Consider the following 10,545-nt stretch of genomic DNA (forward strand, 5'->3'; position numbering starts at 1 on the left):
ACCTTCCGAGGAACAGAGGAGATGCAGGGCTGAGACAAAACTGTGGGAGTTGTGGGGTTTGTAGAGAGTGGCTCCCCTTTGCTCACCACGCAGGAAAGTAGAGGGAATCTAGACTGCTGGTGATAGAAGCCCACTCCCTGCTTTCTGGAAAGGCCATGGGCCTGAGACCTGACAAGGAACAGTTGCTAACAAGGCCCTGATGTACAGAAACCCCGACCCCAGCTAGAAAGGAAGTACATGGACGAGCTACCCCCATTTCTCCTTGGGTTAAGGGCTCCTGGGCCTGAGAGGGCCAGATGGAGAGTAAGTAGATGGCTAAGGACTCAATGGGCCTTCCCTCTCAAGTTGTAGCATCCCATACTCCCTCCAACTTGGCCTCCACCCTGGGAGAAGGGAGGGGGTGAACCAAACTGACTCACACTGTCTTCTCCATCCCAGTGCAACAGGGACTGGAAACAGGGCCTGAGGAGAGATGTACTTCTCACATGCTGGGGTTAGATACCACACACAGCAATGACATGCACTGAGTGTCTATGGTATGCTGGTACTATATTTAGCATCATCTTGTTTTATCTTCATTATAGTGATGAGGGAAATGAGGCTTAGAAATGTCACACAGCTAAACTGGTGGAGCCAAGACACAAATTCAGATAGTGTAGCTTCAAGCTTGAGTTCCCTACCACCACGTGCTACCACCACCTCCACGGCTGTGGCTAGGATGCTGCAGAGGAGATGGCATGCAGGGAAGAAGTCTCAGAGGTAGAACGAGTAGGAATAAGCTGGAGGAGGGGAGGTCGTGGCTGCCTCCCATGTTTCTAGCTCTTGGACTAGTTGGTGGTGAACCAGTGAACACTGGGAATGGGGGATGGGCAGATAGCAGGAAACAGGAATGTCGCTTGGACAAAAGCCAAGTCTAGAGACATATGTTTAGAAATTATTGGCTGATCAGTAGTGTGAAAATCAGACGAGTGGATGGAATGTTCATGAAAGTGTATGTAAAGTAAGAAAAAAACAAAGGGCAGAGGGTTGGAAACTATTTGCATTTAAGGGGTAGACAGAGGGCCCAGCAAAGGAGACAGAGAAGGAAGTGTCAGAGGAAGAGAAAGAGCCAGGATACAGTGGATCCTGGAAGCCAAGTGAGGAGACAGTGGCAAGGATATGTCAGATAAAGTGGAAATCAAACAAGCAAATCATTCAGAAATGATCACCAAGCCATTGAGAGGTCATTGGAACCTCAGCGAGAGTCGTTTCAGTCCCTGCACCCTCCCCAAACCTTTCCCCGGAAGGGAAGCCTACCAAGTGGCCAGGGACTGAGCTGAGTGTTGGCCCTGGCCATATGGTGGTGGCATCCTGGAGGCCAGCCCGTGGGTAGGAGCTGCAGGCAGCTGAGAAAGCCTGCCTTGGACACAAGCCCCATCTATGGTACCCAGCACTGTGCGGGCACACTAGCCAGTGCAAGGAAGCCCTGCTACTTCCTATAACTTTGTTTCTGGCAAAGGCCTCTCTACTTAAAAGAGAGCTCCCTCTCCCCCAGGGTAAAGGAGGAGATTGGCTTTCTGCTCCAGGCCACCCTGGGTGAGTTAGTACAATAGGTGCCCACTGTCCTGGGATCTGCTGTCCTCTCATTAAGCAGAACGTGGAGCTCTGCTTGGGAAGAAGATTCAGGGGCAGAAAGACTCTTCTGATCTCCAGGCTGTCCTGACCATCAACCTTTAACCCCATTCCCAAATGTGAGATGTACCACACAGGAGCACAGTGTGTAGGTATGTGCCTCTGGGCGTGTGTGTGAGAAAGGGTTCTTTCTAGGACAGTCCTTGTTACAGCTTGTGATCATAGTACGGTGGAAGGAACCCTGGGCTAATTAGCCAGGAATCAGAAAACCTGGGGTCTGATCCCAGCTCGGTGGCTGCTCTGTGACCTCAGTCAAGTCCCATTTGCTTCTGATTCCCCTCCTCCGTAGAGTGAGAGTATGGGAGAGACGATCCCTGAGGTTGTAACTAGTAACAAGCCATCATGCTGTGATTCTCTGCTCACAGTGCAGGACTTGAGGGGTGTGTGCAGGGATGAGGTGGGGAATGGTGGGGCTGGAAGGGCAATGGAATCCAGGTAACTGTGCCCCCAGCCGCCATCAGTGATTCAGCACTATGATAGGGCACCTGAGCTGTCCATCAAAAAATCCCCCTGGAGTGGAGGGCGGTACCTGACTGTCTGGTAACCCCAGGGCTTTGAGCTCAGAGCTTGGCCAGGTAACCCAAGCCAAAGGGACCATTCCAGAAATCCAGCCTCAGAGAGCAGAGAAGATGGAGGGAGGTAAGTCTTCCCGTGGCTGGGCCCCAAGGCCTGATGGGGGTAGCCAAGAATGCCCCAGGAAGGAGGGCCTTGAAGGCAGGATTCCTGGTATTCCTACTTGCAAGGGAAATTTATTTAAAAAGACAATCACCTCTGCCTGCCTCTTCTAAAAAACAGGGGGAAGGGGCAGCCCCTGTGGCGCAGCGGTTTAGCGCCGCCTGCAGCCCGGGGTGTGATCCTGGAGACCCGGGATCGAGTCCCACATCGAGTCCCACATCGAGTCCCACATCGAGTCCCACATCGGGTCCCACATCGGGCTCCCTGCATGGAGCCTGCTTCTCCCTCTGCCTGTGTCTCTGCCTCTCTCTCGCTCTCTCTGAATGAATAAATAAATAAATCTTAAAAAAAAAAAAAAAAAAAAAACGGGGAAGGACAAAGAAAAGAGGAGGTGCTGAGAGACCAGGCCTGAGTCTGCCACCCCTTCCCCCATCTCCTGGGAGGAGAAATCAGGAAGAGGCTTTGCCTTCCTAGGGGAGAGACCCTTATAGGAAATACATACTGCTGAGGGAAGCATATTTGAGACCAGAGCAGGTGCTGGTGAGACCAGACTGGCCAGCTATGGGGAAAGAGGTCTCCTGAGATAGGGAGTGGGCAGTGAATGAAAGGCAGCATCCTCCTTCCTGAAAGCCAAATCCTTGCCAATTCAATAGCCTGCCCAGCTTAGTATCCCTAGTGCCCTGCGGGCCCCTGGTATGCAGCAGGCGCTCACCAGGTGTCTGCTGAGCCCACTTGATCTACACCTTGAGATCAGGCGCAGGAGTGCCCAGATTGTGAGCGGATGGGTGTCCATGGGAGAACAGTGTGAAGGAGGTGATGGGGGTGAGGCCCTGCATGTGCTCTGTTCACCTGTCTATTTGTTTATTCCTTCAATGAGGATTTTTTTTTGGGGGGGGGTTAAATTTTTTATTTTATTTAGTTAGTTAAAAGATTTTATTTATTTTTTCATGAGAGAAGCAGAGACATAGGCAGAGGGAAAAGCAGGCTTCCTATGGGGAGCCCAATGTGGGACTCACTCCCAGGACCCCAGAATCACACCCTGAGCCAAAGGCAGACGCTCAACCTCTGAGCCACCCGGGCATCCTAATGAGGATTTTTTTTGTATCATGGTAACATACATATAACATGACTTTTACCTTGTTAAGCCATTTTTAAAAAATATTTATTCATTCATGAGAGACACACAGAGAGAGGCAGAGATATAGGCAGAGGGAGAAGCAGGCTCCCTGCATGGAGCCTGACATGAGACTTGATCCCAGGACCTCAGAATCACACGACCTGAGCCAAAGGCAGATGCTCAACCTCTGAGCCACCCAGGCACTCCTTGTTAAGCCATTTCTAAGTGCACCGCTCAGTGGCATTAGGTACATTCGCATTATTGTGCCCATCTCATTCGATGAACATTTATGGAGGACCTACTATGTGCCAGACCCTCATACTCCTCCAAATCTAGTAGAGATAGACAAGAAAGTCAGCAATTTCAGCCTGGCATGACAAGTGCTATAAAGGACACGGGTGTGAGGCATTCTGGGAGCCCAGAAAGACACAGATGGTTGAGGGAGGAAGCTCTCTGGGAGCTGTTCCTTGACCTGGGTCCCAAAAGACTGAGAATGAGTCAGAACACTGGAGTAAGGGTTGATATGGCGCCCAGCAGGATCCATGACATAGAGTCAGATGGCAGAGATCACAGCAGGGCAGGGGTAGGGCTGAATTACTCCACAGGGATCCTGCTTTGGAGGAAGCCAAGGGTGACACACTGACCCCTCTGCTCCCCACTGTTAGCATTATGTCTTTCTCCAACCCTGAAGATGTCCCCCAAGAGCCTGAACCCTCAACCTCCAAGAAGAAAAAGAAGAAGCAAAAGTGGCCACAGCAAGAGGCCAGCATCCAAGCCCTCACCAGGGCTGGCCATGGAGCCCTACTGGCTGGCCGGAACCATGAAGCCTTGACCAGCTTCCAGAGGGCCTTCATCCTGGCCTCTGAGGCCCCACAAACTCAGGACACCTCTGTTCTCCGGGCCTGTGCCTTCAACCTAGGGGCCGCCTATGTGGAGACAGGGGACCCAGCCAGAGGCCTCAAGCTGCTCCTGCGAGCCCGACCTGAAGAGAAGGCGCAGGGCAGGGGTCATGGGGACCAATGTTTCAACGTGGCTTTGGCCTACCAGGCCCTGGGCAAGCTGCCCCAAGCTTTGGCCTGGTACCACAGGGCCCTGGGTCACTACCACCCATTAGGTGACCAGGGGCAGGCCCAAGCAAAAATGGGAGCCTGCTACCGGGCTCTGGGACAGCCTGCACTAGCAGCCCACTGTCTGCAGGAAGCAAGCCAGGCCTACGTCCAAGCAGGGCAGCCCCAGGATGCAGCCCTGGCATTGGGGGCTGCAGCAGCTTGTATGCTGAAGAGTGGGCAACACGGGGTGGGTGACGTAGTACAGGTGCTGGAGGAGAGCCAGAGGCTTGCTGAGAGGAGTCCTGAGCAGGGACTGCTGGGTGAGGCCCTTGGGCAGAGGAGGTGTGGGGTCTGGGGACATTCAGACCAGGAGATACAGAGAGGTGGGGTGCATACAGGGTAGGGGGCTGGAGGACCCTGGGAGAGTGGGACAGGGGGCTGTACAATACAGCTTCAGCAGCATCTGACCTGGCTATCTGTGCCCCTGGCCACACCCTCAGGGCAGCTCTATAACGACCTGGGCCTGAGCTACTCCCAGCTCCAGCTGTTCTCGCTAGCAGCTGAGGCCTTCCTGCGGGCCCTGCCCCTGTGCCGGGGGCCAGGAGAGGAGGCCATGGTGCTGACAAACCTCGGAGCAGCCCACAGCGCCCTTGGCAACTATCAGGAAGCCCGGGATGTTCACCGGAAGGCAGCTGACCTGCATGGTGGGTACCAGGGCCCGGAGCAGGGGATCCGGACTAAGAGAAGGCTCCAGCCGGGGCTCAAGGCCCAAGAGTGGACAGACCTTTAGGGACGGGCATGGGACCAGGAAGTCCCGAAGCAGGGGGTAAGGGCTGGGAATGTGGGAGATTGGGTAGGTAGGCGGGACAGGGGGTTGAGGGCTCAGAGGCTGAGGCCTGGGATTGGGGAGGCAGCAGTGGGCAGCTGGAAGAGCCCCAGCAGGAAGAGGAGGCCTGAAGTGAGGCCAGCGCCTCCTCCCACCAAATGCTTGTGTGACTTGACATTCATTGTGGCTTTCTGAGCTTCAGTTTCCACACAGGTAAGAGGAGAACTATTGACACCTGCTTTGCCTGCCTGGCAGGGTTGTTGCATGGCTCATACTAGTGAGGGGCGGGGCAGGGCAGGGAGGGACACATGCACTCAGGCCTGAAGAGAGGCTATTGAGAGTGGAGGTGTCTGTGGTACACCTGGAGGTGTGCCAGGGCTGAGCACCGGGACTCCTGGGAGCCACCCCTGGTTGCAGCCAAAAACCCCTCTTATGATGGGGCCGGCTCTGTCATCAGGCTCCGTGGGGCAGCGGCAGGAGCAGGGCCGCAGCTTCGGCAGCCTGGCATTTGCACTGAGTCAGCTGGGGAACCACAGAGCAGCCAGAGACAACTACCTGCATGCCCTACAGGCTGCCCGGGATACTGGTGAGGCGTTAGCAGGTGGTGTGGCAAGGGCCCAGGCTGAGGGTCCCTGGGTGCCGGTGGGGGTATGGCTGGAAGGGAGGGCTGGTGATGCAGGGACCCATGAGAGGATCTCCTGGGCTCTCTTCCCCAGGGGACACGAAGGGGCAGTGGCAGGCCTGTGAGGGGCTGGGGGCCGCAGCAGCCAGGCTGGGGCAGCACAACCAGGCCTTGTGGTACTATAAGGAAGCACTGGCCCGGAGTCAGGTAGGACCACCCACCCCAGAACCCCACTCTTCCTGCTGTGCCTCCAGGAAGCCTCCTCTGCTGACAGTCCTGCCTTCTGTCTTCTTGCCATCCTTCCACTCAGCAAACATGTATCGGGCACACCGTGGGCTAGGTCCCAGGGCACTGTTGTGAGGAGGCCTTGGTCTCTGTCCACAGTTCTGGGCTGGCGGTAGCAGGGTGCTGCAAGAGCCCGGGGGTGGGGTAGAGAGAAGAAAGCCGCCTTCCCTCCCCCTCTCCAGTCTCTTGCTTCTCCAATCCCCAGAGGAGCGCTTAGCCCAGGCATTCCCATCCCCCATTCTCTACCCACTCTCCAGAAGGAGCCAGACTCTGTGCGGGATCGGCTGGTGGCCAAGCTGGCAGATGCCATGAGAACCCACTTGGCCCAGGCGGGGCCTGTCCCGACCTACAGCCTGGTGAGGTGACACCTGAGACGAGGAGCTGGGGGTGGGGAGAGGTGACCAGAGAAGGAGTGGTGGTAAACAGCTCACATCCGCAGAGATGCGGCACCGGAGAACCCCTGTGTGTTACTCTGCCCTGAAGCCCACAGAGGGGACACCTATATCACTTTTCCAAGGACACCGGGGAGGTGGGAAGGGGGCCGGGGGATTGTGGCACGTCTCCCAGGACTAGGCTGTGCCAGCTCCTTGCCTGAGTGGTAACTAGCCAAGCACTTGAAGCCAAGGGATGCAATCAAGGACGCTGAGCCCTAGGTCAGCCCTGGTGGTACAGCGATTTGGCTCCGCCTGCAGCCTGGGGTGTGATCCTGGAGACCCGGGATCAAGTCCCACATCGGGCTCCCTGCATGGAGCCTGCTTCTCCCTCTCCCTGTGTCTCTACCTCTCTCTGTGTGTGTCTATGAATAAATAAATAAAATCTTAAAAAAAAAAAAAAAAAGAAAAGAAAAGGACGCTGAGCCCTACCTGGAGGAGGTGGAAACCCTTAAGTCCTTGGCTGCAGTTCCACAAAAGGCCACAGGGTGGGGGCAGTGCTCCAGGGAGGGTCCCCTCCCAGGCCATCCTGGGTGGGTGCTTTGTGTGGGTCTCCACCGTCCCCTTCCTCTCTGGCTCCCCACAACCCTCTCTCTGTCTCCTAGCCTCTCAGCAGGTCCAATTTCTCCTCACCTTGAGATATCTCAGGGAACCAACCTCCCACCCAGGAATTTAAATTATACCTTAATATTTATTCTGTTTATTTAATGAGGTTTATGTCTTCTCTTAAAGACCAGGATACTCTATTTATAATTTGCAAGCAAAATTAAATTAGTCTAGTCCAGGCAGAAGACTGGATGGGTGGGGGGGTAGAAGAGCTGGGGTCCATCTGAAGGCGGCCACCAGCTTTCTGTGACTTTGCCACCAGAGGCCCCAGGCAGGGTGGGGTGGAGACCAGGCTCCAGCCAGGCCTGATGGTCCCAGAACCTGATTCTAATTTGAGAGTCGCTAGTGCAGATCTCTCCGTGGGTTTCTACAATTAGCTGGGTGGCACACCCAGTCTGTAACATGTCTGTCTCTGTGGGGCATGGCCTGTGGAGGGAACATATGCCCATGGATACACCCCTCACTGGTTCCTTTGCTCCCCACCATTCCCAGACTTCGGCTCCAGGGAGACCCCAGGCTCCAGGTGGGGTGGCCGGGCCCCCAGCTGGGGTGGGAAGGAGCAGAGCGGAAGTGTGGCACAGGTAAGTGGGGTGGGGCCAGAGCTCCAGCGTAGGGGAGGAGGTACACTGGAGGTGTGCAACTGCCTGGTGGGGGGGGGGGGGTTGGGACCTGCAGGCACCCCACAGAGGAGGGGACCTGTCCTAGGTTCTGCTCTCCCCCCTGCTCTCTGTCCCTCCAGGTCTTGGGGTAGGTGGGAAGAAGAAGCGTACGAGGAGAGCCAGGAGGAGAGAGAAGACCAGCAGCCGGCGGATGTCCCTGTGACATCTTGGGCACAGAGACTGGAGTGTGAGTGGGAGAAGGCCATCCCCAGCTGGGCATCTTCTCTCTGAAAATGGGAGCACTTTCCCTGTCCCAGCCCCTTCGGTTCCTGGACAGCCAGGATCCCAACAGCCGCTTAGGCCCAACGACCCTCTCCCCTGCCCAGGTCATGTCTCCAGGCCCTGGCCAGTTTCCCCAAACCCTCCCACAGTCACCTCTGCCTCCTGGCTTCCGTGGCTTTCCCAGCCTCTAGAACTTTGCAATTAGAGTACCAAGTTTCATTGAAAGCCTACTCCATGCCAAGTATGGGGTGATTTTCTTGCCCTAGTTCACTGTTTACCAGCCTCTTTCCTCAAAGGCTTTGCCATCTGGGGCAGAGCTCTTGGCTACTTGATGTTGTCTAGTGTTCTCCCCAAAGCAGCAGGGAGTCCCCCAGGCTTGCTCTGAACACCTGCCCTGTACAGAGTGTAGTCTCTGGTGCTCCCTCTGAGTCAGTGACCAGTGCACCCATCCCAACACCCACCACCCTTGCTCTTCTCCCAAAGCTTTCTCTTTCCCCCATGTTCTCGGTGCAGAGAGGCCTGAGACAAATGTGCCTGTCCCTCCCCACCCAGGTCTAGGACCCAGAGCCCATCTCCCACTTGGAGGCCAACGCCCCCTCCGAATGGAGCAGCCTGGCACTCTGGTGCCCAATGGCCCCCAAGCCAACAGGTGGGTTCCTGGGGAAGCAGAGGAGGCCTGGAGATAGATAAAAGGGGTGGGGGGTTGTGGCTTCAGATGCTTTTAAGGGAACATGATCACCATTCAAACTGGGAGGAGGGGGGATCCCTGGGTGGCTCAGCAGTTTAGCGCCTGCCTTTGGCCCAGGGTGTGATCCTGGAGTCCCGGGATTGTGTCCCACATCGAGCTCCCTGCATGGAGCCTGCTTCTCCCTTTGTCTATGTCTCTGCCTCTCTCTCTTCGTGTCTCTCATGAATAAATAAATAAAATCTTAAAAAAAAAAAAAAAAAACAACTAACTGGGGGCAGCCCGGGTGGCTCAGCGGCTTAAGCGCCGCCTTCAGCCCAGGGTGTGATCCTGGAGACCCGGGATCGAGTCCCGCGTCGGGATCCCTGCATGGAGCCTGCTTCTCCCTCTGCCTGTGTGTCTCTGCCTCTCTCTCTGTGTGTCTCTCATGAATAAATAAAATCTTAAAAGAAAAAAAAAAACTGGGAGGAAGTTTGGCCCAGTGCCTGGGGGATCTGGTGCTTGGAGCCTGTTTGTCTTTAGCCTTGAGCAATCAGAACAGCACTCACCCAGTTCTAGAAGTCTGGGGTGTCCCCGGTCTCCTGTGAAGCCTGACTGGATGCCTCCCAGAGAGGGAGAATCCTGCTGACCTCAACACAGTTGAGGGTTGGGGTGAGCGCTCAGGCCTCCCCCTCTTGCCCTGGGGCCCAGCACCTGACATAAGGGCCAGGGAAGCTGCCCTCTGCTCTTTCCCCAGCCAGTCCCACTGGCAAGCCCCTCTCTGCCTCCTGCAGGTCATCCAGCTGGTCCAGGGAGACCCCCAGTGGGAACCCTCAGAGGAGACCCACCGAGTCTGGCTTCTGTGCCATCATATGACCCCACTCAGCTGACCGTGAACGTGGCCTCCTTGGTACCTCCCTGACGCACAAACATTAGGGGTTTCCAGGACCAAGCCTTTTCCTGGTTGTTCAGTGCTCTAAGGGCAGGTGATGTAACATCGCCAAACAGTGGGCTCCTGTGTAGGCTGAACAGGGCCTTTGCAGTCTGGGTGCCAAGGTGTGCAGTTTGCTCCTTGTTGGGAGTTTCAGACTCAATGGGCAAAAGAAAAAGGAAAAGTGGACAGTGAATTTCCCCTTTTTTCCTTCCTGATCCAAACCTCTTGATTGCGAAGGCTCTTGTCAGCTTGGCTGTGACATAGTAGTCAGGACATTTTGCCATTGTGAACTGTCTCCTGACCTCCATCTTCTTGAAGGGGAAATGAGGATCTAATACTACAGAGGATGCATCTTAACCCACCGATGTGCTCCACTTTCTCCACTTCCTTGTGGGTGGGGGAGGCAATGCCTCAGGCCCATTGGGACCGCTGCTGTCAGTGGCCACCATGTTTTGTAAGGCATGATTATCACTCAGCACACACCACACCCTGCTCTGAGTGCTTCACGCATGTTTTCTCCTGCAGTCCTCGCAGCAGATGACCCCCTTTCACAGATGAGGCAAAGACAGCACAAAGGTTAATGACTTTCCTCCCAGGCCACACAGCTAGTGAATGGGGAAGCCGGGATTCAAACCTGCACAGTGAGCACCCTCTAGAATGCTGTGTGGTTCTGCTATCCCCTACTTACGCTAATGTTCACCAAGAGTTGATTGTGTTGGTAACAAATGTGCTTATGCCATATGTAAGTGTACTTTGTGCTTTAATTAAATGTTATATAAATTGA

At 55.2% G+C, this 10,545-nt stretch overlaps 1 protein-coding gene across 2 annotated transcripts; it reads left to right on the forward strand.

Moving 5' to 3' along the window:
• The first annotated feature begins 1,835 nt into the window (after positions 1–1,835).
• Positions 1,836–10,545, forward strand: TTC24 (tetratricopeptide repeat domain 24). Of its 2 annotated transcripts, none has more exons than XM_077901121.1 (10): positions 1,836–2,310; positions 4,129–4,832; positions 5,013–5,216; positions 5,796–5,924; positions 6,055–6,167; positions 6,503–6,601; positions 7,775–7,863; positions 8,022–8,128; positions 8,716–8,812; positions 9,622–10,545. In XM_077901121.1, exons 2-10 carry the CDS (start codon positions 4,133–4,135, stop codon positions 9,701–9,703), a joined length of 1,620 nt encoding a protein of 539 aa, XP_077757247.1. In that variant the 5' UTR covers positions 1,836–2,310; positions 4,129–4,132; the 3' UTR covers positions 9,704–10,545. The 2 variants fall into 2 exon arrangements, with proteins under 2 accessions (XP_077757247.1, XP_077757248.1); XM_077901122.1 differs by having other exon boundaries at positions 4,155–4,832.

The sequence above is a fragment of the Canis aureus genome, chromosome 6 (assembly GCF_053574225.1).
Source record: "Canis aureus isolate CA01 chromosome 6, VMU_Caureus_v.1.0, whole genome shotgun sequence".
NCBI classification, from domain to species: domain Eukaryota; kingdom Metazoa; phylum Chordata; class Mammalia; order Carnivora; family Canidae; genus Canis; species Canis aureus.